Below are 26,881 nucleotides of genomic sequence, written 5' to 3'. Positions count from 1 at the left end.
TTGCCTCATTCTTTTATGCTTTCAGAAGCCAATCTCTCTCTCTCTCTCTCTCTCTCTCTCTCTCTCTCTCTCTCTCTCTCTCTCTCTCTGTGTGTGTGCATGCATATGCGTGAGTGTATAAAAAGTCTTTGAACCCAGGACACATTTGTTTTAAGGTTTTCCTCAGCACGGCCAGGCTCTGTACTTTGGCTCACCACGGAGTTGCTCATACCCAGCTGGTGTGGATCGGTTCCACTCACTTTTATAACTCTCTTTCCCAGAATCCAGAATCCGAAGACATCTCCATTCCCCTGGAGGTCAGACAGTGACTGTTGTCCATAGTCATGAAAATCTACAGGGAGAGCCATGGCAAGTTGACAAGGGCTGTTAAAGGGACATCAGGCTTGAAGTCCCAACACAGGGAATCACATATCTTTGAACCCTACTGCAAGATCTGTAGGACAGCTGCCAACACTGGCCAGTTGGGAGTCTGGCTCTCCAGCCCCAGCTGTGTGGAGGTGCTGCTGGCACCCAGCCACTGGAGCGAGTCCCGTGGAAGGAGACAAGCTCTCGGAAGAACTGTTTGCGTCTGCTTCCTCCCTCTTCACAAGAAGATAGGCACTGCGAACTCCACAGTCAGTAACAACAGCAGCAATTACCCTGCTTACTGTGTGTGACTCGTGCTAGGCCTAGCTCATTGAGTAAATTGCTTGCCCCTCTCCCCCCATGTCCAGAGGCCAAGAGAAGAGAACAGAAGGCAACGTCTGGAAAGGCAAGCCCTCCTTCCCCTTCCCTCTGCAGACCTGTGGCAGGAACTCACTGCAGCCCTGTGCAGGTACCTCATACATACATTTTCCCCGCACTCCGGGAACTCAACTGATTAGCAGAGGTTAAAGACCCTCTACAGAGCCATTTGTAGTCTCCGGCTCTTCCTGCAAAAGATCTTTCCGTCCTTGTTCAACTTAGTATACTTGGAAACAGCAGGCACTTAAAATTAGTGCAGTGATCTAGGTCTCCACGGGAGGCCCCAGCACGGGGCACCCAGACATTTCAGGTTCAACACAGGTTGGAGTGTTGCATCTCAGATCAGGACAGGGCCCATAAGTGTTCCCAGGAACCTGCCGTAGAACTTCTTGGATTTTGAGCCTCTTTGTGATACTGGGTCTTAACGAGGATCTGTGTCCTTCCCTGGACAGGTGGGGCAGAGCTGCCGGTCCTCCAACTCCTGGGACCGACAACCTCTGCCCACCTTCGTAGCCCACCTCCCCCCAGAAGCTGTGGTGGAGACCACAGGGTCTCCAAGGGCCAGGGTGTTGGACCCCAGTCTTTTTGTGTATGACCTAGGGAGTGAGAAAGCCCAAATCAGTTGTTAGCAAACGCTTAGTAAAATGTCTGAGGCAAAGATCTTGAAGATCACTGGAGACAAGAGGATGTGAGAGGCTTGGGAGAAGGGTTTCTGTTGCTCTTTGCCCCCAGTACTCTGAGTGAATTCACCAGAAATGGGAGAGAATAACCTGCTTTTCAAAAGAGGTAGTAGCAGGCAAAAATCATTCTAAAGATTTTGCATTCACACAATACTCATTTAAGTTATTCATGCCAACAAGAATAATTTGTTGCACACGTAAAGTTAACAAATGTAAGCTGGGCAGTGGTGGCACATGCCCTTAACCCCAGCACTCAGGAGGTGGAGGCAGAGGTGGGCAGATCTCTGTGAGTTTGAAGCCAGCCTGATCTACAGAGCAAGTTCCAGGGCAACCAGGGCTACATAGAGAAACCCTGTGTCAAAAAACCACACACACACACACACACACACACACACACACACACACACAAGCCAGAGATCTTGTTTTTTGGGGAGATTGAGCCCCCTTACTGTTTTAGACTCAAAATGACATGTAAAAACAATGACATGGAAACAATGAGTCAGAGCACATTTCTTAGTAAAAGTGAGGTAGAAAACTTTCATCTATATTTGAGATTCAAAAAAGCATCACAGGAAGAAAAAAAAGATCCAGAGTTGAGACTTGTTTTATTGTTACCAGTAGTTTTTTGAGACAGGGTCTCACTATATAGCCCTGGCTGGCCTGGAATGCTATGTAAACCAGAACTCACAGGGATCTGCCTGCCTCTGCCTCCTGGGTGCTGGGATTAAAGCTGTGTGCTGTCATCCAGGGGCTCGTGTGCGCGAGGCAAACGCTTTACTACTGAGCCACACTCTCAACCTAAACCGTTTTTGTTTCCTCTGTTTAAAAGCAGCAGAGAGCAAGATGCCCTTTCAGGCTGGCTTTCTTTCTTTCTTTCTTTCTTTCTTTCTTTCTTTCTTTCTTTCTTTCTTTCTTTCTTTCTTCCTTCCTTCCTTCCTTCCTTCCTTCCTCCCTCCCTCCCTCCCTCCCTCCCTCCCTCCTTCTCTCTCTCTCTCTCTCCCCCCCCCCCCCCTCTCTCTCTCTCTCTCTCTCTTTTGGTGGTATCTCATTATGTCACCCTAGCTGGCCTGAATCTTACTATGTAAACCAGGTTGCTGGCCTTCAACTCGCAGAAATCCACCTGTCTCTGCCTCTCGAATGCTGGGACTCAAGGCATCTGCCACCACTCGCAGCTGAACCTGTTAATGTAGTGGGGATCTCTTCCCCGTCTAGGCTGTATCCTAAAGCAGTCTTTTCCTCTGAAATCGAATTTTGTTCTTGGAGACAAGGAAGAAGAGGCAAGGTCAGAGAATATAGATGAGGTGGAGAGAGGGGCTTAGAAAAGTTGTTTTTTTATAATTACCAGCAGGGAGGATACCATGATCAAGAAGGTGGTTTTCCCAGGGTGAGGCTCTCCCATTGCACTCTGGGTATGCCAGCTCCTGTGATTTCCCCAAATACAGGAGATTCAACTGCATGATTTGTGGTAGTAGGGGACAGCATTTGAGCTTTTCTCTTTAAAAAAATTAATTTTCTCAGTTTATAGTGCTGACACATCTACATTTTAAAATAATTTCCTATTTATTTACTTTAAAAAGTGTGTGTGTGTGTGTGTGTGTGTGTGTGTGTGTGTGTGTGTGTGTGCCATGTGCAGGTCAAAGGACCAGTTAGAGTTGGTTCGGTTGTTCTGGTCTATAGCATGGGTCCCGGGCATTGAACTTGTCATTGAGCTTGGCAGCAGGCTTATCTGCTGAGCCATCTCTTTATTTTTATTTTTAACATGGCTTTTTAACTTAGATACAGTTTATAAATCTCTCATTGTGTTGTAAAATGCCCATCCACAGTCTTTAAATTCTATTACCTGCTGGGTATGGTGGCACATGCCTTTGATTCTAGCACTTGGAAGGCAGAGACAAAAGCATCTCTGTGAGTTTGAGGCTAGTCTGGTCTACACAGTGCGTTCCAGGACAGCCAGGACTATGTAGAGAAACCCTGCCTCAAAAACCAAACAAACCAAAAATAAAAACAAAAATAAAAATAAAAAAATTCTATTACCTAAGTTTTTTGTTTGCTTTTTGTTGTTTGTTTGTTTTTCAAGACAGGGTTTCTTTGTGTAATAGCCCTGGCTGTCCTGGAACTCTCTTTGTAGACCAGGCTGGTTGAACTCACAGAGATCTGCTTACTTCTGCCTCCCAACTACTGGGATTAAATGCATGCACCACCACACCTGGCCCAAGATTTTAATGGAGCATGCAAAAACTCGATTTAGGGGTGTCATATGTTTCCTACTGAGGCAAGTGTAAAACAGGTTTAATTTAGTTACATTTCCCCATTTTCCAAATACTTGAGCTTTGAAATAACACAATTATCAAGCAAAAAAAAAACAGTTAAAATAAGAAATGGTGGTTCTCCTCCAAGCATTCTTTCCTTGAATCTCTATATTTCTATGCTGCCAGGGGGTCTGGTTTATATGCTACCATTAGGAGTCATTTCCTCAGCTTTCATCCAGAGGTCAGTTCCTCCCACTGTGTCTCAGACTTGTCCTGCACATTTCCTAAAACATGAGAGGGTTCAAGACACTGGGTGATCAACCCTGTGTGTCTTTTTCCAACTGGGCCAATGAAGTTCTTTCCAGTCCTGAAAAGACAGGTTCTGTTGGGCTTCTTCTCTATGAGGTAAAACATAGGGTGTTTTGACATGTCCACGTTGTTGGGCTTTATGATCAGGTGATCACAGAATTACTAAACTAAAGGCATCAAGGTTGTAATAAGCATGAAAAGCTATAGAAAAATGCAAACTTGTGGGGCTGGAGAGACGGCTCAGTGGTTAAAAACACTAGCTGTTCTTCCAGAATATCTGAGTTCAGTTCCCAGTAGCTATATTGGGCAGCTCACAACTGCCTGAACTTCAGCTCCAGGGGATTTGACTCCCTCTCCTGGCCTCTGTGGTGTTTTTTACTCACTAGCAATATACCTACACATAGAAACATGCACTTTTTTAAAACAAATCTTTTTTTAAAATGCAGAATTGTATGTTGGAGGAGTGGCAGAAGAAAGATTGAATGCTAGCAAATAAATGAACTTTTTGAAAACAAAATAAACCAACTGCTCTGAAAAAAAAACAATAATACATCAAAATCAAATAAAATTCAAATAACCATCCAGAATAAACCAATGGACCATGGGCTAAACCAAGGGTGGTCTGACCTTAGAAAGAACTCATCAGCATCCACTCAAGGAGGCAATGCTGAACCATTGGGCACAGTGGCCCACGTGAGTACCTGATGATAATTTAGGTGACTCTTCTGATGAAAGTGGATCTGCTTGAGGCCCCATATTGGGTGCCAAAAACTGTCAGTGCAAAAATATAGCTCTCATCTCAAGACAGTTTATTCTGGAGCAAAATATGAGTAATAGTTCCTTGGGCACATAGATGTTGGTTACTCCAAATACTGTGTTCTAATGTGGTAACAGTTTTTCAGAATGAAAAAAAAAAGCTGTAAATAAAGGTACTTAAAAATAGGTTGTTTTCCATGGCTATATAACACTAGATGGCTTTGATATATCATCAATTACTTGTTGTAGAATATTATTTTAAGATGTGTTTTTTTGTACTGTGGAACATTTGTTTAATGATGCAAAGATGTGTTGCATTCTTTTATGTTGCATTCGTTTAACTCTGTGAAGCTGTGTTACTTTACCTGTCTAAAACACCTGATTGGTCTAATAAAGAACTGAACAGCCAATAGCAAGGCAGGAGAAAGGATAGGCAAGGTTGCCAGGCAGAGAGAACAAATAGAAGGAGAAATATGGGAGGAAAAGAAAAAAGAGCAAGAGAACAAGAGAAGAGGACATTAGGGGCCAGCCACACAGCCACACAGCCACCACAGGGCAAGAGTAAAAGTAAGATATACAGAGGTAAGAAAAGGAAAAAGCCTGGAGGCAAAATGTAGACTGGTTAATTTAAGTTAAGAAAAGCTGTCAAGAAATAAGCCAAGCTAAGGCTGGGCATTTATAATGAAGAATTAGTCTCCCTGTGTGATTATTTGGGAGCTGGGTAGCAAGCTCCCCAAAAGAGAAAAAACAACCAACAATATTTACTTAGCCAGTTCTGTATGTGCTAGACGTTTCCTTGGTCTCTGTCTCCGTTTCTTTTCCTGTTGTGATAAAATACTCCAACAAAGTCAGGCATGGTGGCTCACACCTTTGATCCCAGTACTTGGGAAGCAGAGGCAGGCAGATCTCTGAGAATTTGAGACTAGCCCAGTCTACAGAGTGAGTTCCAGGACAGCCAAGGCTGTTACACAGAGCAATGTATGCACGCCGATGCTCAGCTCACTTTCTCCTTTTCATTCGGTCTTGGACCCAGTCCATGAAACAGAGTTGCGGATTAGGATGGGTCTCCCCATCTCAATTAACCCTGTTAAGAAAACTCCTCACAGGCGTGCACAGAGAGCATCTTGGCTGACTCTAGGTTTTGTCCAACTAACAACACCAACCATCACACTTTTGGGCTTTTGGTATTAGAAATTCTGTGAAAAATGACCTTGAACATGTATCTTTATATTAACCACATGTTTTTGTTTACTGTGCTTTGACATCTGGTAACTTCTTGATCCTGGGGAGACAACCCCTGCATGGCTAGCTAACACCAAGAATGGTGGTTCTCAACCTTCCTAATGCTGCAACCCTTTAATACAGTTCATGTTGTGGTGAGCCCAAACCATACAATCATTTTTGTTGCTACATCATAACTATAATTTTGCTACTGTTATGAATTGTAGTGTAAATATCTGTATTTTCTGATGATCTTAGGTGACCCTTATGAAGGGGTCTTTCAACACCAAAGGCATCATGACCCACATGTAGAGAACCTGCTGACCTTGAGAGATTAAATGACTTGCCTGTGAGTTTGCCTTTCATATACAAAAATCAATTCTGAGGTCAGATCCTCAGTCGCTTTCTTTAACTCTCACACATTAAGCCAATATTCTCCTGGCCCTAACTCTCCCTGCCCAAGGCCAGGTAGGAACTTCTAGAGGCTCTCCTGCTCTAGAGGATAGAGTTCTAGAGCTAGTTGAAATTATTCCGACTAGTCATTCTGAGGTGTGTGTGTCTACTTGCTCATGGAAACTGCAATAAAGGCTCTGGTTTATGCCTTCTCTTATTCTATCTGCTTCCCGTGTCCCCATGTGTCCCCATATGGCCCTGCACTGTCCCTTTTCTTGGAAATTGTAAATAATAGAGTCTTCATTTCAAAGGCACAGCCGTGGGCCTAGAGAGACAGCTCTACAGTTGAGAGTGTATACTGCGTTTGCAGAGGACCCAATTTGGTTTTGAGCACCCACGTCGGGTGACGTACAACCACTTCTGACTCCAGATCCAGAGGATCTGTTCTTCTTCTGGCCTCCTCAGGCACCTGTACTCACATGCACATAGCCACATAATTAAAAATAAAAGACAGGGTTTTTTTTCCTCTTCAAAAGGACAGAGTCGTCCTTTGTCATCTTAGCTAATCAAAACAAATCCTGGGTGCATGCCAACACGGTCATTTTGCCAATCATGATGATGTCTGTCTGTAATCTTTACACTCGGGAGGCAGAGGCAAGAGTATTATTGTGAGTTCAAGGATAGCCTGGTGGTCTATGTAGTGAGTTCTGAGCCAACCAGGGCTTCTGAGGAAGACCTTCCCAAACAAACAAAATCCCCAAACTGAACGACAGAATGAGTGGCCTGTTGCTTGGCTCCGCGGGAACCTTGTCTTAGGATACATAGAAAGACTAAAGGAAAGCAGTGGGAGGCATGCCGTCTGTGTTGGCTCATCCCTGTTGTTCCAGCACTCAGGGCGCTCAGGCAGGAGCTCTTCCAGCCTGGGTTACACCATGAATCTCTAAGGGAGAGAGAGAGAGAGAGAGAGAGAGAGAGAGAGAGAGAGAGAGAGAAGGAAAGAAGGAAAAGAAAGAAAGCAAGCAAGGATGAGATGGGAGGAGCTAGGGAGATGGCCAGTGGGTGACAGTGCCTGTTTCACAAGTGTGGGGCCCTGAGTTCAAATCCACAGCATCCCCATAGAAAGCAGGACGTGGGTGTGCGTAGGCCTGTAATTCTAGTGCTTCTGGGCTTGCTGGCTACCAACCTCCTTCCAGGTTCAGTGAGAGGCCCTGTTTCAAGTAATAGAGCAGGACATCCTGTGTCCTCCTCCAGTCTGCAAAAACAGGCAGAAAAAAAAAAGGCATTTGAAAAAAAAAGATGTTTATTTTTTTTCTGGTTATAAAATGTCATATATGTTCAAGCCTCAATTAAATGCTTATAAGAGTTGCTGAAGTCATGGTGTCTCTTCACAGCAATAGAACACTGACTAACACACATGCTAAGCAAGCACTCTACCAACTGAGCTACATATCAACCTAATATGCCCTCTTTTTTTTATAACTTTATTTTGCTCACATTTTGCTAGATACCCTAGAACTGGAGTTACAGACAGTTGTGAGCTGTCATGTGGGTGCTAGGAATTGAACACGGGACTTCTGGAAGAGCAGCCAGTGCTCTTACTCACTGAGCCATCTCTCTAGCCCATATGCCCCATATGCCCTCTTCTTTTTTAATTTATTATGTATATAGTATTCTGCCTGCATGTATCCCTGCAGGCCAGAAGAGGGCGCCAGATCTCATTACAGATGGTTGTCAGCCACCATGTGGTTGCTGGGAATTGAACTCAGGACCTTTGGAAGAGCAGCCAGTGCTCTTGACCTCTGAGCCATCTCTCCAGCCCCCATGCCCTCTTCTTAAATAGACTCCCATTATTTTAATATGGGATGGTCTCATCTTAGTTTCACTTACTACATCTGCAACAACCTTGTTTCAAGTAAAGTCACATCCACAAGAGCTGGGTTAGCTCTTCAACATTGGGGGAATGACACAATCCACTCAGGACTTATTTGTTTGGGCTTATAGTGTGTGGTGGTGGTTTGAATAAAAATGGCCCCCATAGGCTCACAGGGAGTGACACTCTTAGGAGGTGTGGCCTTGTTGAAGTAGGTGTGGCCTTGTTGGAGGAAGTGTGTCCCTGGGGGTGGGCTTTGAGGTTTCAGAAGCTCAAGCCAGGCCCAGTGTGACATTCTCTTCCTGCTGATCTAGATGTAGAACTCTAGGCTACTCCTCTAGCACCTTGTCTGCCTGCAAGCTGCCATACTTCCCGCCATGATGACAACTGGACTAAACCTCTGAGCTGTAAGCCAGCCCCAATTAAATGTTTTCCTTTATGAGAGTTGCCATGGAGCCAGGCAGTGGTGGTACACACCTTTAATGCCAGCACTCGGGAGGTAGAGACAGGCAGCTCTCTGAGTTCAAGGCCAGCCTGGGCTATACAGAGAAACCTTGTCTTGGAAGAAAAGAAAAAAAAAAAAGAATTGCCATGGTCATAGTGTCTCTTCACAGCAATAGAAACCCTAACAAGACAATGTGAGAGGATATGTTCCCTCCCAGTCACTAACAAACTGTCATTAACCATATAATCAAATAATGGCTCACAGAACTATGATTTCATCTGCACTGGACAGGACCTTCTTGCACTCTGGCATCCACTGGTAGGTATCATCCACCAATGTATTTGCCAATTCTTGCATCATGCTATTTTCATAATTTCTGCTTCATTGTATATTTAATCTGATAAGGTGAAGTTCCTTCTTGTCCACCTTCAATTTTTTTTCTTAATTATTTCCATCTACATTTGTTTTTAAGACAGGGTCTCACTACATAGCACCGGCTGGCCTGGACCAGACTGGCCTCTAACTCCTAGAGATCCACCTGCCTCTGCCTCCCGAATGCTGAGATTGAAGGCTTGCATCACCATCATTCCAGACTACCTAAAAAACTCTCCTGTTCTTTAATTGGAGCATATTAGCTCTTCAGGTTGTTCATTCTATCTCCTCCTCATGTTCGAACATGACATGGTTTTCCATCTAATTACGTCATGAGATTTCAAAGTTAAAAAATCTGAAGATGTGGATTTCCTGATCCCAACCTGTTGGGGCAGTGAATCCCAGGTGTTTTTGTTGTTGTTGTTATCTCTGTCCCTCTGCCTGCTCACTCCCATTGTGTTTTCTAATTGGTTGTTGCTGGTTGATGAGGAAGCTATTGAATTTTGCATCCAGCTACTTTATTAAATTCTCCTGTTAGTTCTAATAGCTTTTCAATTTATTCTTGTGGGCTCTCTGGAGCCTTTTGCACAAACCAATTCAAATGAATAATTAACTCTCCAGCTGAATCAATGACCTCACCTAAATCAGGTCTCTCATAAATGGAAGGAATTTGGCTGATGGAGAATACCATGTAAATGCGGTGTAAACTGGGAGCAGGGGGAGGGGAGCTTGGAGTATTCCCATAGCCGTAAGTATGGTCACATTCTTTAATTCATCATTTTGCTGCTCGAAATCCATCCTGAAATAAGCAACCAGAGCTGTGAGTAAAAGAAAGTCTCAAGACATGCATTGCAATGCTTTGTATTTATAATGATGCCAGTTGCAGACTGTAGCAGGTTGGGTGAGTAAGTGTTTGTCTGGATGGAACCTCAGCTGCCTCTCACTCTACCCATCCATCAAGGTCCACTCCTCTTGGTTGAGCTCTATCTTTTTATGTTCTGTTGCCTGCTGGAGGTCCAGTCCTATTTTGTATGCTGTCCTACCCACTCTGTGTTCTACTACGGCTCGGGCCTATGGCTGAGGTCCGGCACCTGGGAAACACTTAGGGGCAGAGATCCAAAGTGTGGGAAGTGGCTGTGGAAGATCCTTGGGAACACATTCTAGGGGAAGTTGAAGAAGCAGAAGTTTGAGCTGCAATGCACCTATCAAATGTGACTGATCTAGGGGACTCCAGAGGTGGCATGACATTTTAGAGTTATTATAAATGGTCATAAATTGACTTAAGGGAGCTGGGCTCTGCTCTCTCAGGAAATGTCCTCCCTTAAAAGGGAAACCATTACTGGGCAAAGATCCAGCGGTAAGCGGCCAATACTCCCTCAGAGAAGCAAATGCTTCCATCCTGAAGAGAATACTGGGTGAGTTGCCCCAGCACTCACTGTACCTACGCCTTGGATTAAAGACGGCCACAGATTTTTGCCACCCCTTCTTTCAAGTAAAAAATGGAGCCTAACTTTCATTTTATTTCTTTTTTTTCTTCTTTTTTGGCAGGATGTAGCTTTAGCTGTCTTGGAACTCCGTATGTAAATTAGACTGACCTTAAACTCAGAGATCCACTTGCCTCTGCCTCCTGAGTGCTGGGATTCAAGGCCTGTGCCACCATATCCAGCCCTCCTTTTGTTAAAATGGTGAGAGTTCTGTGACTTCCTTTAGCCAACAGAATGTGGCAGAAGTGCCTTTGTATAATTTCTGAGGATGGATCTTCGCCGTTGGACAGTGTTATCTGCCTTTGACTCTTTGGCCAACATTCTTGGAGTCCAGTCTAAGAAAGAGGGTTAGCTATCCTCAGACCAGCCTGAGGTAGCCACATGGAGAGGACCACGTGGGAAAGTAACAAGGCAGCAGGCATGGGAAGAAAGCCTTTTAGCCTGGCCAATGGCTGAATGCAGCTAAGCAAATGAGCCCTTAGCAAAGCTGTATAGACAAGAACCCTGTCGTTTCTTGATCTGTACAATCAGAAGAAATGAATAATTGGAAGTCATATTTCATCTAGGGTTTCTCCACACCCCTTGAATGATAGGCAAGCACTGTACCACTAAGCAGTATCCCAGTCCTTGGCTTTTTGACAGAGTCTCATTATGTAGTCCTATGCTGTCCTTGAACTTGTGATCCTCCGGTCTCAGTCCCCTAAGTGCTGGGATGTGCCACCATCCCTACCTAGAGAGTCTTTGCTTGGCACAGTCCCAGCCTTAGGTCTGGGGGATTATGAACTGATTGCCAGTTCATAGCACTCATACTGGAAGGAAACCTTAATCTCCACATAAGGGCCCCCTCTCAAGAAAGTCAATTTTGCCCTTTTCTTCCCACTCTCCTCCAGCACCAAGTGCTCACCAGCTTCTGACTTTGTACTTTGAATTCAGACAATGGGCCTAAGAAGAGAATTCAGGGGCTTAAGTCTGTTATTCTGTTCACAAATATTCTTGATTTTCCATAGGCCTGGCATACTAAAGTACTAACTAACACTAGTATTGATGTCTGTTATGTAGGTTCCATTGCTACGGTGTTAGTGGCTGTAGTATTTAGAGTATTACATAGTATTCCATACCTGGAGTCTTTAGCTCCAGTGTTATGTAGAGCTTACAATATTTATTATCAGAAGTGCTTAATTTCAGTGTTCTTTATTGCCTATACTATTTAGCATCAGTGTTAAACAGGGCCCCTAACATTTGCTATCTTAGTATTTCGGAGACACAATATTTAGTCTCTAAGCATTCAGTGGCCATGGCACTTAGCGTCTGTAATATTCCTCTTTAGTGGCCACATTATCCAGAGGCTACAGGACTCGGTGGCCCCTCGCAAGTCGGTGATCGCTCACGTGTTCTGCGTCTCCTTTGCTGTCTCTGAAGAAAGCATGCTCCCAGCAGTTCTTCAGTCTGCCTGTCAGTGTGCTGCTCCCTCAGCTGATGTCCTCTGTTCATAAGCAATTTTTCAGTCCCCTGGCACAGCTTCATTTAAAAAGGCGCTTTTCTGCAGTGCGCGAGAGATTTTTCTTCCGTTTTTTCAAAGTTCAGCTGTTTCTGAATCATCTCCTCTCCACATCTCTTCCCTCCGCCCCTCCTTCGTTCCCAAAATGGAGCGCTTTTCACAATGGGAACTGTGGAATTTTCCATGCTCCATCTCTACCTACAGAACAAGACAGTGATTTGGGACAAGCTTTGTGAGCAGATAGGGCAGTGTTTGTCTAAAAGGATCAGTGGGCACAAACACCGAGTAAGTGCGCGCGAGGAGGGGAGTGACTCTTTGTGACTTCAGCTAGGGTATGTATGTGGTAGACAGCCGGAAGGTGATGGGCCAAAGCCGTAGTGCACCCTAAGGGCCTCTCTGAACTCCAAAGTGCTGACTTTTACACTGGACATAACAGAAGTCTCTCCTCCAAGGGAGGCGGCCATCTAGTGGGAACATACTTGAGTGGTCCTGGTGCTCATGTGGTAACTAGTGATGGCCATCTGCATGGCTGGCTGCTGTGACCTGCCAGGCAGGGTGGGGTGGCAGTGCTGGGGTCCCTGAGGAGAGGAAAGCTGTCCTCACCTGTGCTCCCCCAAGAGGATCCTCCTTTCTCCATCTTGAGTTTAGTCTCTGCCTCATGGGGTACCCACCACAGTCCTGATGGATTGGTTAAATCCCTCCATCCCCTTTTCCTCCTCTTTATATTCCATTTAATTCTATAAACATTCCCTAAGCATTTTAGTCTGGAAACATCGACTAAGCACTGACGATGTGAGACAATGCACAATCCTTATTTGAGGAAGAAAGGCACAGCTTCCGTGCCTTGAAGGGACTGCCATGATTCTTTCACTCCTTAGGTACAAGTCAATCCAATTCTTGGGTCCATATTTGCGTCTCCCCAGGAGTCAGACTTCTCTGAGATTCAATTCAGCCTCCTGCCTTCTAGTTCAAACCCCCTTCGCCTGGGAAGCTTCCTCCTCCCCACTAGTCTGTCCAGGAGCAACTGAAAAATGGGACGTTAAAGGCACATGGGAGAGGAAGGGAGCCCCCTCACTCTGGAGTCTGGTTGAAGCTTCTGGCTTGCTGAGAATCAGAATTTCAGCATAATTACCAAATTGCGCTGTAAATATTGCCTACAGAGAGACAGTATTCATTTTATAGAGAGAGAATTTCAAATAAGAATGTTAAAGTAGCTATCAATCTTAGTATGATGGCTTTACTCTCTTCCCAGTTATTTTTCTGGAACTCTCCACAAATATGACTATTAAATTTTGTTCAAAGTAGAAACACTTTCACTTCCATGCATCCCTTGTGAGCCAGGGTTTTACGCTATCAGTTACAATCCCATTCAGTGCACCCCAAGAAGCATTTTATAGTTTCTTTAACAAGAAAAAGATAGAAAAAGTTTCTCAAGAACCCTTTTAGATGTGATTTCAGAAGCCACCCAAATCATATATACGGCTACTGTAGGGACACTTAAATGTGACTGTCTTGGGAAGCCCGCCATGCTCAGCCCAGATCTCCTCTAATTCATTCCAGCTCTGCCTCTTTCTGGCTCATCCGGCAACTCTTTCCACGACCCTGGCTTCACCTGAACAGAAGTCTCCGAAAGGAACTCAGATGCTACAGGTAGCAACATGGAGCTGTGTCCCCAGCCCTGCCCCCACTGCTCTGACCCAGCCACTGAGGACAGGGAGCTCTGGAGGGATGTCACCGGGGCTGCTCCCCATGAATTGAGAAGAGCATCCTGGCCGCTCTTCATTTTTGTCAGTGACCTTTGTCTTGTAACTTGGGACATGTTCTGAAAAGTTTGATAATTTCAGACTCTTATGACAATTTAAGAATTACAAAGGCTGCAATTTAGTCTGGCCTCTGGGGTGATTTAGACTCTCAGTTAAGACCTTTAGCCTTTTTGATTAAAATAGAGACATTTAATATCACCAGGGTGTCCCAAACTCCCTTTAGCTTTCTACATTAATTTCCTTTCTTGCCTGTGCTCAGAATGAATGTTTTTTTCTTAGTTTTTTTTCTTTCTCGTTCTCTCTTTTGCCTCTTCTACTCTCCATTTCCCTTTTCCAGTGTCTCTTCTATCCCAAATCCTGCCTCAACCAGCGGAGGCATCAGGCTCCCTGGAAATAAACCGAGTGGGTCCTGGATCCTGATTGATGTCACTAACCTCACGCTTAGGGATCATCTTCTACAATTCATCCTCACCTCTGCTTCTGCACATTCCCAGGGCCATGCTGGCAATTTCCTAGAGAATATGCATTGGACCACCATCCCTGCCCTTTTCTTTCTAGCTTAGCACCCATGGTGCCCAGGCTCCTTGGGGCCTCCAGCCTGAGGTCACCACCACGCTTTTCTCAGCCTTCATCCTTGCTGCCTCTATGCCTCTCGGAGGAAGCTGGAGTTAGGAGGTTGCCATGAGTTTGAAGTCAGCCTGGGTTAGATAGAGTGAGTTGCAGGCAATCCTAGAGTACAGTGTGAGACCATCTCTGAAAAGATATAATAATAAGCAAAGAGAGACCTTATGCCTTTACACAGCTTTTCCTCTACAGTGACGTCAGGTGGAACTCTGACAACAATCAGGACATTGACTCCGTCCAACACAGGGAGGACACAGAACTTGTCACCATTGGGATTCCTCCGGTTGTGCCTTCAGAGACACCCCCCCCCCTTCTTTTCTCCTTTCATCCCTAATACCTGGCAACCATGAATCTCTCCTCCATTTTCTCTTCCTTTTTTTTTTTTTTTTTTTTTTGAGACAGGGTTTTTCTGTATAATGGCTCTGGCTGTCCTGGAACTCACTCTGTAGACCAGGCTGGCCTCAAATTCAGGGGTCCACTTGCCTCTGCCTCCAGGGTGCTGGGATTAAAGGTGTGCACCACCACTGCCCGGCTTGTTCTCCATTTCTTTAGTCATGCTGGTTCCGTAATATTAGATGAATATAATCTTTTGGGATTGGCTTTTTGATCATCAAGTTGGTGCCTCTACCAACCTGTTCTTGTTGAGCAGTGTTCTAAGGTGTGGATGAGGTTAAGATCACAGGTCACTTAACGGTTAACTTGTTAAGGACATTGAGTCATTTCTACTTTCTGACTTACAAGTAAAGAGCCCCCGAACACGGAAGTGTGGGGTTTTGCATGAGCATTCATTTTCGTTCTTTTGGACTAATGTCTCAGAGTGCAGGTGCTGGGTCACTGACACTCTCATGCAAAGTGACTTGCCAGTTTGCGTTTTTAATGGCCATGTATATGAGTGAGGCAGTTTTTCTGAACCCTCCCTGGCATTTGGTGTTTACACTATGTTTTGCTTCAGTTTGACCAGTGCATGTGCGGTGATGTGTCATTGTGTATTTCCCTGTAGACTCATGATGCTGAGTATTTTCCATGTGCTACATGCCATCTATATCAGTTCACATCTTTTGTCCTTTTTCTAATTGGTTTGTTTCCTCACTGTTAGATTTTATGGGTTCCTCATAAACACTGGTAAACTAGTCCTTTGTTAAACGTATAATAAATATGTTCTCATTCTCACCAAGTCTTTTGAGAACGGAAGTTTTCAGTTTGGGTGAGGTCCAAGCGCTACACCATTTGCAAAAAGACTGTCCTTTCATCCAGCCATTTTGAACCATTGAGAGGAATTGACAGGGCCCCAAAAGCAGGTAGACTCTGGGCTCTTGACCTGTTATCTATTAAAGGTGTGCCTTAAATCGCTTTGTCATAAAAGTCCAGATTAAATGGTCTCAAGGCTAAGATGTTTACAGACAAGGAGCCTTTGTGACTAGACTAAGCTAAAACCAGTGGCCTTTGAGATGGACATCCAAGTGACAAAGGGGATGTGTGACTGAGGACAAATCTTATCCCACCAAAAGCCCTTGGTAAGCCCCGAAGTCAGCTCAGATGTCAGCTCATCTATCAGAGCCAAAGCACAGCATTCACTCTTGGTTGACTTAAAGATCACTAATTTTGGAGGTCACAGCTGAGCAATGCATCATTAGCCTCCCACGAGCTTGCCAGAGATAAAACCTCACCTCCGATGTGTGGGTTCTGATAACAGTCGCCTTGGTTACTCTGCAGCAACTTGAAGCGTGCTTTCTCTAAAAGCACCGACTCTTTGCTTAAACCCACAGACATCTGATAGGAGACTAAAGTGTCTGACATCTCTGCCTTCATATTGTGTCTGTCCCCTCTGATGTCCCCACCCTCAGGATCCGGTTCCACTGAGCTCTGCAGGGGGACATGTTGAATATTTGAGAAATGGTTGATGCAAAACCATAACAATAAAGGATTAACTTGGCCTGTTGCCTGCTGGAGCTGGAGTGTGTTTCTTCTACCCCACCTAAGATGGAACTTTCATAAGAGACAGTGATTCCCAGCCACAGGAGCAATTCAGCAGTTATGGGGTTAAGCCACTGTCCATTAGCCCACAAACCTCAAGGTCAGAATGTTTACCCACAAGAAGGAAAAACATCTTTTGAAACCATGCCCATGACCAAGGGACAATTACTAGACTTTAGCCTGGCCCGGACAATCAATAAGAGCTGGCTGGTCTATTGTGTTGAACACAGCAGCCCTGATCCCTCTCCACTGCTGCTGAATTCCTTTGCCCGGAGCTTCAGTTGGCTAGCTCAGCCTGAAGCCCGGGCAGAGGAGTCTTGCTCAGCCTGTCTGTCATGTGTGACTTGCTCTCATTTTGACCATGTCCGAGCCTTAAGAGCTGCAGCCCCGGTATCGCCATCTTCACAAAGGAGTTGGGGATGTTGGTGTGGAGCTATTCTAATTTGATTTTCAGTAGCTGTGTTTAACAACTTGATCTTCAGACTCTTGGAAATGTAACAGCTGCCTCTCGGAGCAGCTTTTGACATACGCTTTGTCAAATCCCTGTGCCTTCAGCCTCGGCATTTGGTCTTGTCTCCTGCCTCCGTATCAAACTACAAGGCGTAGGAAAATGCCTTTTCCTCATCTCTTGGTTTATTAAACCCCCACCCCAACACATCTCAGTCCTGCCCCGTCTTTTGTCCTTCATCTACAGAGGAAGGCCTCCTCACCTGGCATCTAAGGCCAGGGTACTCGGTACTGTGAATTCTGACTTTACCCATTTCTTTAGAAACTTCCACTCAGCTGGTGGCCCTTCTCTCCAGGCCCTCAGAATTCAAACCAGTTTGTTTCCCTCCTGCCTGGACCCTGCCCTCCACCTCCCTTCTTTCCTGCACAGACTCGTTCCAAGAATCTCTCTCTTCCACCCCTGGCTCTTTCCTCAGTCTGTCCCATCTCCCTTTAGCACTGCACTGGGGACCCCCATCCCAAAGATTCTCCAGCACCTGATCTCTCCCTAAGTCCTTTCTCAGCTTCCTTGATCACCCAGCTCACTCCACCATGCTCTTAAGACATTCCCTCCTGAGAATCCGCGTGTCCCTTCTTTTCTTCAGGTTGGCTCCTGGCTTCTTGTCTCTCATGTGCTGGAGGTTTTCAGGCCACAACCTGGCTCTCTCTTCTTGCCTTCCACACTCAGGGCAGCTTGCCCGCTCCCAAAGCACTGGTGATCATAAGTCCAGTGGTTTCTCCTAGATATGGGTTCCTTGTTTTTTATGTAGGTGACTCAAACTCAGGTGGCCCCCTCACCCCAAGCTCTCCATCCTGGTAAGTGGCTCCTCATCCCATTTCTTCTGGCACCCTTGCCCCAGCCCCATTCATCTCAATCATCCTCACCCCAGCCCCACTCACCTCAACCAGCCTAGGCTCCTCCCTCTTCTCCCTCCCCCCTCCCTACAGTCCCTGAGCTCTGAGCTCTCTCTGAATCCTGCTTTGTCCTCACTGTTGACCCTGGTTCTCATCTGGGGAACAGCATCAGCCTTCCCACTGGTTCCCCCTGTAATGTAGCCTCCTGGTGACAGCCATGTCAGCTTCCTAGAGGGAAAGTCGGATCCTGTCGCTCTGAATTAACACCCACTGGTTTTCATGGCTCTCGGGATCAGGCCTGTCAGAAGGCAACCTGCCCTTCCATGCCAAGTGAAGGCAATTCAGTTGTTTGGTGGACCTCAGAGCCACACTCTCTTTTACAACACTGAACTATATGAACGATGAACCTGCATGTAATTCACCACTTTGTGTGTGTGGCATGTGTACCTGTATGTGCAAGTATATGTGAGAGCCAGAGGAGGGTATTGGACGTCTTCCTCAATCACTCTCTACCTTATTCCCTTGAGATAGGATCCCTCTCTGAACCTGAAGCTTGTCATTTTAGCTAGGCTTGGCTAGCCAGCAAGCTCCTGGGATCCCGCTGTTTCTACCTCCCTAGTCAGGGGTTACAGGCATATGTGGCCATGCGTGGATTTTTATGTTAGTGTTGGAGATTCAAGCTCCAGTCCTAGGCTGCTTAGTTTCTGTCGACTTGACATCAAGTAGCGTCACCTGGAAAGAGAGACCCTCAATTGAGGATTTGCTTCCATCAGATTGGCCTGTGGGCATATCTGTGTGGAATTGTCTTGATTAACGATTGGTGTGGGAGGGCCCAGCCCACTGCGGGTGGTGCCATCCCTGGCAAATGGTCCTCAGTGGTGTAAGCAAGCAAGTTGAGTGAGCCACGGAGAATAAGCCAGTCAGCAGCGTTCCTCTGTGATTCTGTTCCTGCCTCCACATTCCTGCCTGAGTTCCTGCCCTTCCTCCACTCAGTGATGGACTGTCGCCCAGGAGTGTAAGCCAAACAAGCCCTTGACTCTCCAACTTGGTTTTGGTTAGAGTTTTATCACAGCAGCAGAGAAGCAAACTCAGACGGGTCCTCACCCTTACACAGTAGGTGTTCTTACCCGCTGAGCCATCTCTCTAGCCCCCAGCTCACCCTTTGAAAATCTCAGTGTCATCGGGTTGGTTTTTTCTACTCTAGTATCATCACTAGACTTGCGGCCATCTGTAGCACCTAATTCCACAACACTGCTATTGCCCCTCAAAAGACACCTGGGCTCCTAACAGTCCCTGCACATCCTCCTGTTCAGCGCGGGTAACCATTCATCTCTTTTTCTCTTCCCACAGATTCTGGACTCTGGATATATGGAGTCATATTGCATGTGGCTCTTTGATCTGGTTTCTTTTTCTCAGCATGCTTCTTGCCTTTCCTATGCAAGTTTCAAAAACCTCATTGCCTCCGCCCCTCGGTATCACCCATGACCCTCTCTGCTCAAGAGAGTCTCAGCTCTCAGGTCTTACCCATTTTTAAAAGAGCCTTTTTCTGACCCAGATCTCTGCCTCCTATACCGGAATGGGACCCTGACTTAGGCCACGGCAGCCCCACTTTCCCCAGCATAAGTCTCATCAAATTATATCACTGTTTCTCACTTAGCTTGCTTCCCAGCAGGAAAAGAATTTGCCATTCTATTCACTTCTACTTCCTGGAGCCTTCTCCATGTCTGGTGTGAAAAAGCCCCTCAGTAAATACATGCTATGTGGAAAAAAAACCACATTAATATTTATTGGTTTATGAGATGTGGTAACACATGGCCATAATCTCGGCTTCAGGAAGGCAGAGGCAGGAGGATCAAGAGTTGGAGGTATACACTGAGCTACACAGAGACAGTTTAGCTTAACAGACTAACAAACCAAAACAACAAAAATTACATTGGGTCACTGGCTTGTGGGCAGAGTCCTCTGCTAATTCAGCACTAGTACCTTGAAGTCTTGCTGTGTGACACCTTGAAGTCTTGCTGTGTGACCAGTTGTTCTTTGCCTTCTGTGACATTAGGTTGCACTTAGCAATGGGTAGCAAAGGGATTTGAACACAATTTTGTGTTTCAGAGTTTCTGAACAGCTGGGGTTGCAGGGTTTTTATGGAAAGAGGTTCAGGAAATACAGGCTGAGCCCTGAGTTCCTGAAGGCCACCTGGCCCTAGTCACTCCGTCCCTGGCACTGGTGGAGAAGGAAGCGTCCTATGGGCCTGGTGAAGAACTCAGTGCAGACAGGTCAGCCTTAGCACTGGGATTTTCATCTGGGAGCACATGATTTCCCCTCTGCTCTGGGCTAGCGGTGAGGGGCCTTGTGGTTGTATCCAGGAGGAGCTGGGGCACAAGGACAGACATGGGCACACTAGAGGCTTGGCTAAGAACCCCCCAAGCCCTCTATCAGAAAGACGGCTGTCATCTTGAGGATGTAAACAAACCCCATAACTCTCCTAGAAGGTGAGATGTCTACTCTCTCGGTTAGCAGTGAGTCAGAAAGCAAGGTGGTGGCCTTCTTCCTAGAGAGTTCCGTGTGTGTGTGGGGGGGGGGGGGGGCACTTGGACATCAAGTGCTGTCATGTAAGCCTCTATCAAGTGATTTCTGAGGAATGTCTCTCACGAAGTGAAAAAACTGCTTATGAAGTCCCTCAACTAGCCACAGGGGATGACAGAAGCAGACATGTGAAAGATCTGTATGTGTTACCCATAATGCACTCGGAACATTTCTGCTCTTTTACCTGACTCTCACTATAATGAGGCAGGCTGGGGTTACTTTACAAAGAAACAGAGTATGCCTGACACTCCTGCTTCCCCAGGAGACAAGGGTCAAAAGTTCAGCATTCACCTCCTAGCCAACAGGGGATGGGGGTGACTTGACATGCAGTGAAAAGGACAAGAAGTCGAGAAACCCGGATTCTGCCCCAACAGAATATAGTCCCAGGCTTTCAGGCTGTCTTAAACATAATCTTTTTCCCCCCTTTTTTCTGTCTAGTCCTGTCAGTCCTAGAACTCACTCTGTAGACTAGGCTAGCCTCAGACTCAGAGGTCTGCCTGTCTCTCTGCCTTCCCAGTGCTGGGAATAGTGTGTTAATGATCATCCAGCAGTCAGATAAACATTGGGTTCTCTCAATTTAAGTATATCCCTAATGTTGCATGGGATATATTTCCACTGATATAATCTCCAGGCAGTTGGGCTTGTTTCCCAAGCCCAACAGGAAGGATAGCAATGAATTCAAACTTAGGAATCAAACAGTCGGTGTTTAGTCGGTGTTTATTTTTGGGTAATATTTTTGTGGTCAAAAGCCTTCCAAATTTCCTCTTCAAATCTCAATGCTCTTAAAAAAAAAAAAAAAAAAAAAACCAGCTGGAGACAGCCTTTGCAGTACGTTGAGCTCCATAGAGACAGCACCGGGGCAAGCGCGAGCCGGATGGGCACTGGGCAACTCTGTGCCTCGTGGAGGAAAATCAACTAAACATGGGCAAAGGAGATCCTAAGAAGCCGAGACGCAAAATGTCCTCATACGCATTCTTTGTGCAAACTTGCTGGGAGCAACACAAGAAGAAGCACCCGGATGCTGCTGTCAACGTCTCAGAGTTCTCGAAGAGGTGCTCAGAAAGGTGGAAGACCATGTCTGCTAAAGAAAAGGGGAAATTTGAAGACATGGCAAAGGCTGACAAGGCTCGTTATGAGAGAGAAATGAAAACCTACATCCCCCCCAAAGGGGAGACCAAAGAGAAGTTCAAGGACCCCAATGCGCCCAAGAAGCCTCCTTCAGCCTTTTTCTTGTTCTGTTCTGAGTATCGCCCCAAAATCAAAGGAGAGCACCCCGGCTTGTCCATCGGGGACGTGGCGAAGAAGCTGGGGGAGATGTGGAACACCACCGCTGGGGACGACGAGCAGCCCTGCGAGAGGAAGGCTGCTGAGCTGAAGGAGAAGTACGAGAAGGATATCGCTGCCTTCAGAGCTAAAGGAAAACCCGATGCGGCGAAGAAGGGGGTCGTCAAGGCTGAAAAGAGCAAGAAAAAGAAGGAAGAGGAAGATGAGGAGGAGGATGAAGAGGATGAGGAAGAGGAGGAAGAAGAGGAAGATGAAGATGAAGAAGAAGATGATGATGATGAATAAGTTGGTTCTAGCGCAGTTTTTTTTTCTTGTCTATAAAGCATTTAACCCCCCTGTACACAACTCACTCCTTTTAAAGAAAAAAATTGAAATGTAAGGCTATGTAAGATTTGTTTTTAAACTGTACAGTGTCTTTTTTTGTATAGTTACCACACTACCGAATGTGTCTTTAGATAGCCCTGTCCTGGTGGTATTCTCAATAGCCACTAACCTTGCCTGGTACAGTCTGGGGGTTGTAAATTGGCATGGAAATTTAAAGCAGCTTCTTGTTGGTGCACAGCACAAATTAGTTATATATGGGGACGGTAGGGTTTTGTTTTTGTTTTTATTTTTGTTTTATTTTTTTCATCTTCAGTTGTCTCTGATGCAGCTTATTACGAAGATAATTGTTGTTCTGTTAACTGAATACCACTCTGTAATTGCAAAAAAAAAAAAAAATTGCAGCTGTTTTGTTGACATTCTGAATGCTTCTAAGTAAATACAATTTTTTTATTTAAAAAAACAGCTGAATTTGCTATACTTTTAAAAAATAATTATGCATGTGTATGTGCACGTGTGTACCCAGCAAGGCTCCACTGTTTGATCTCTTGGAGCTGGAATTAACGTGGGTTGTGAGTTGTGTCCATTGAAGGTGCTGGGAATCGAACCAGAGTCTTCTGGAAGAGCTACAGGGCTCTGAACCATCCCTTCTTTGTTATACTTTTATTTATATTGTTTGGTCTGGCTACTGATAATAACATTGAGTTCATGGCAGGACCAGCTCGCCGAAAAGAAGTAAACATGAAATAAATTTAAAAAATGAAATGGAAAACAAAATAAAACAAAACACCATTGTCCCTCTTGAAAGGGACAAAGTTATCCTTTGTCTGCGCTGGGATTTTAGAAGCAAAAAGGCACCATTGGCAAAGAGACATGGCCTCAAATGTCATCAAGCGCGCCACCCAGTGGGTACATAGCCTCAGTTGCCCCGGGACCAGAGTGTAATGCTTGGGCAGGACAGTGGCTGGGTCACTGAGGACTGAACCACAGTGCAAAGTGGCTTCAGGCATGAATTAACTCTCTTTGCCTTCTCTGCTTCTCTCGGCTCATATTGCCGGCTAAGTGGAAGAAGGAAAAGAAAGCCTCAGAACATCAACACTAGAAACTAAAAAGTATATGTTTGTTGAGCGATGGAATTGCTTCTGAAACACCGCGCGGCTGCGCCAACGTTCTGCGTCAGTAGGTTGGAATCAGATGGGAGGGAGATGCGCGCGTTCATTCCCCCTCTCTCTCCCTCCCTCCCTCCTTTGTTTGTTTCTTTCTTAAATGTTTTTAATCGAAATAGAATTACGTCCCGTTCCCTCTTGCTCCAGCCCCTCCCAGATATCATCCCTCGAACCCCTCCCATGCCCCCTCGAACTGATAGAGTCTTAGGATCTTTTCACACCCTTTTCAGGAGCTCTGATGTTGATGCATCCCTTGAGGCTGGGCCTCCATCATCTGTTGATATGTTGATACTTGCATTCTGTCCAGTTGTGGTTTTCTGTGACGGTCTCAATTTGCTACAAAAAGGCTTCCGTGATGAGGAATGGTAGCTACACTTAATTCTGAGGACATGGAGAGAGGAACTCCAGACGAGAGAGGACACGTGATGTTTGTCTTTCCAGCTCACTCAATGTAATCTTTTCTAGGCCTATTCATTTACCCGCAAATCCCATGATTTTCTTTATAGCTGAATCATATTTCATGAAGTATATGTACCACGTTTTCATTGTCTATTCATCTGTTGAAGGGCATTTAATTTGTTTTCATTTCCTGGATATTTTGAATAAGGTGTCGATAGCATTGTGAGCAAGTATCTGTGGAGTGGGATCCAGGTAATGGTAAGCTGGGTCACTTGGTACATTTAATTTTAGTTGTTTTGAGGATGTACTGGTTTCCACCATCTGTGGGTGAGGATTTCTATTTCTCCATAACTTAGCCAGTGTTTGTTGTCAGGTTTTGTTGATCTTACGGGGTAGGTTTCTTTGCTGGGCACTGCCTGAAAGAGGAAGAAGGCAGAGGCAGTGCTTTGGTCCTGCGTTATATGCCTCCTCAGCCCCTGGAGAGAAAGATGGGTCCCAGTTGTTTGGGAAGCCACCAGACACTGAGCCCAAACCGAGATGAGATCAGCCTCAAGGATTTGCTGCCTCATGTCATGGCCTCTCCTGTTGGGTTCCGAGGACACTTAGTTTTTGATTTGCTGACTTTGGATGACCCTGAATCTGCTTTTGCAGTTTCTTGGCCCCATGGGGGACATAATCAAGAAATATGGGAGCTACAAAGACCCCCACCCACCACTATTCACAATACACAAGTATGTCTTTTGTTTAGTCTCATGAAACATTGACTTAGACTTATTTTAACATGTTAATGAATGTGAAGAGGGACCATATCAAACTATGTAGCAAGCATTTTTTTTAGGTATATGAGGAGGAGGATGGGGGGGGCACAGTCCCATGAGTGGGCAGGATAGAAGTAACTAGGTCCCACCATGTCTACTTGTCCTGGCTCCCCTCAGCTCTTTCATGCCATATTGGTACTGAAACACCACGCTTGGAGCACTGGAGAACCTACTACTTGCCCCAGCTCTTAGCATCTTGGTTTCAGTACAACAGGTATTTTACTGACCACCTTAAATTTTGCTAAGTGAAGATTTAAGGGTTTTGTGAATTTCCTCATAAAACACAAAAAGTAACTTTTTTTGTTCTTTTGGTTTTTTGGAGACAGGGTTTCTCTGTGTTGTTTTGGTGGCTGTCCTGGATCTCGCTCTGTAGACCAGGCTGTCCCCGAACTCAGAGATCCGCCTGGCTCTGCCTCCTGAGTGCTGGGATTAAAGGTGTGCGCCACCACCACCTGGAGAAAAGTAATTATTTTTTAACTTATGTTATTATTTCTTAAAATTTGTGTGGTGTATACATGTACGTTTATGCATAGGCATGTGCATGTGAGTGCAGCTACCCATGGAGTCCAGAAGAGGGCTTCAGATCCCTTGGAACCGTAGTTTACAGGTGGTTGTGAGCTGACTGACATGGGTGTCCTTCCTCTCCCTTCTCTCCCCCCTCCTCTCTCTCTCACTCTCTCTCTCTCTCTCTCTCTCTCTCTCTCTCTCTCTCTCTCTCTCTCTCTCTCTCTCTCTCTCTCCCTTATCCTCTGGGATGTGCACAGTGGCAAGGAAGGCCTCAGGATTCCTCTAGAGGTGTTTATTTTGTTTTGTTTGATTTTCATAATCTGGGCTCAAGGGAAGGATCTGGAAATTCCTTAAACAGCTAGTGTGGATTTGGGTGAAACACTTGGTTGACCAGCTCTCTACTATGTCTGTAAAAAGCATCCACCAGTTGGCCTCCTGGCCAGCCTGGATGGAGCAGCCCCACACCTCCAGAATGTTGTCTGTAACCCTTTGTGGCTGCCTGTTTTGTGCCAGGGCCTCATTCCTCTACCTAGGCCTCCTCTACAGCCGCAGCTGACTCCAGAGGCAGCAGCTGCTTGTTCTCCCTTCTGGGTTGGGGACACATCTGCTTGTGGCAGCGGCCAGATAATTCCTGATTGCCTTCCCTGCTGACTGTACAGGAACTGAGCTATTTCCCCAGCCAGCCCCGGGGGAATATAATTGAATGTTCCTGCAGCCAGAGTCCTTCCTGGCCAAGGAGATCATGGCTGGGTCTGGTTCTAGGAAGAGCGAGGCCAGAATGTATTCTTAGGCGAGCAGGGAGGCACTGAGGGATCTCACAGCTCCCTAAACTGGGCAGTTGGGGTGGGGCTGTGAGACTGAGTGATGCAATGTGAATAAACAGTGATAGATGAAATTTAGAGGGAGGAGGGTTCTGGAGGAGAACATTTCTTGGAGAGATTTTGTTTTTTCCTAATTCTCTTTGAAGTTAGACTTCAAGTGGTATCCAGAGGGGGAAAGCAGGAGAGAAAAAACATCAGAGGCACCATGCCCAACTCCATGCCAGAGACTGGGTGCCAGGATCGCTACACCCTGGGGGATGCAAGCTCATGACTGTCAGGGAGGGACTTTCTGGACAACATCTTACTAAGAGACAACAACATTCTGCAGGGCAGGGACATGCTCTACAGACCATTTCTGTTTGTTTTGTTTGTATGGGGGAGGCGGGGGCTGTGGGACAGCACACTTGTAGAGGTCAGAGGTCATCTTAAAGCCATTGGTTTTCTGTTTCCCTCCATCCCCTAGGTTATAGGGATTGAGTTAATGATGTCAGGCTTGGTTTACCAGCTGGAACTCTCCCCAGCCCTCCATCTGGTTGTTACCGCCAGTTGACGAACATTTGCTGTGTTGCTTAGGCTGGCCTTGAATTCTTGTACGAGAGATATCTTCCCACCCTGGCCTCTCAAGTCTCTGAGACTAGATCACCTCTGTATCCATGGTGTCTAGTATAGAGCTTGGTGCAATACTTGCTCAAAGAATAGCCAGGCACTATTATTATGTTATTCTGGTCCTTATTCTTTCACAGGCTAGAGGAGGAATATTGTGATCTCCATGCTGAAAAAGAGAAAGTTAAAACATGAAGAAGGTACAGGACGGCTCAACATCAGAGTCTGAAGTGGATTCAAACCCAGGCAGGGTGACTTAAATGACTCTATTCCTGTTCACTGTGCTCTGTAGGCTCTCGAAAGAGAGAGCAAAAAGAACAACTTGTAAGTCATAAAACTGAAATGCTTAGTGGACATCACTCAAATCCTATTCCCAGTTTTTGTCAACTAAGGTCTAGCGAGAAGACCCTTGGCACCAGTTCAATGAGAGCATCAGAGGCGAGGGCTAGAACCCACACCTCCTGATGTCCAGCCTCGGATGCTCATCCCTCCAGGAAGCTGATTTCCGCTGGCTTAGGCGAGAGCTGGACCTCTGCTCTTGCTCAGAAGCCCTACACTCACATGGTAAGGCTGGCTATGTTGGGCACACTTGAGTGCCTTCCTGCTGACCGTGGCAGCCCAACCCAGCAGGAAGGCATCAAGGCTGAAGTTCCCCAGGAGTCAGGCAGGCAGCATCC

The 26,881-nt window shown here is 45.8% G+C and overlaps 1 protein-coding gene and 1 non-coding gene across 2 annotated transcripts; both read left to right on the top strand.

Moving 5' to 3' along the window:
- Positions 1 to 2,737: 2,737 nt before the first annotated feature.
- On the top strand, positions 2,738 to 2,900 carry LOC131907579 (U1 spliceosomal RNA). The gene has a single exon (XR_009378480.1). It is a non-coding gene; the product is annotated as a U1 spliceosomal RNA (small nuclear RNA).
- An 18,299-nt stretch (positions 2,901 to 21,199) lies between these two features.
- LOC131905723 (high mobility group protein B1-like) lies at positions 21,200 to 21,948 on the top strand. The gene has a single exon (XM_059256540.1). It carries the CDS (start codon positions 21,207 to 21,209, stop codon positions 21,852 to 21,854), a length of 648 nt encoding a protein of 215 aa, XP_059112523.1. The 5' UTR covers positions 21,200 to 21,206; the 3' UTR covers positions 21,855 to 21,948.
- Positions 21,949 to 26,881: the final 4,933 nt, after the last annotated feature.

Source organism: Peromyscus eremicus, chromosome 3 (genome assembly GCF_949786415.1).
Source record: "Peromyscus eremicus chromosome 3, PerEre_H2_v1, whole genome shotgun sequence".
Classification (NCBI taxonomy): domain Eukaryota; kingdom Metazoa; phylum Chordata; class Mammalia; order Rodentia; family Cricetidae; genus Peromyscus; species Peromyscus eremicus.
The sequence above is the reverse complement of the archived record's forward strand: the minus strand, read 5'-3'. Positions and strand labels throughout refer to the sequence as shown.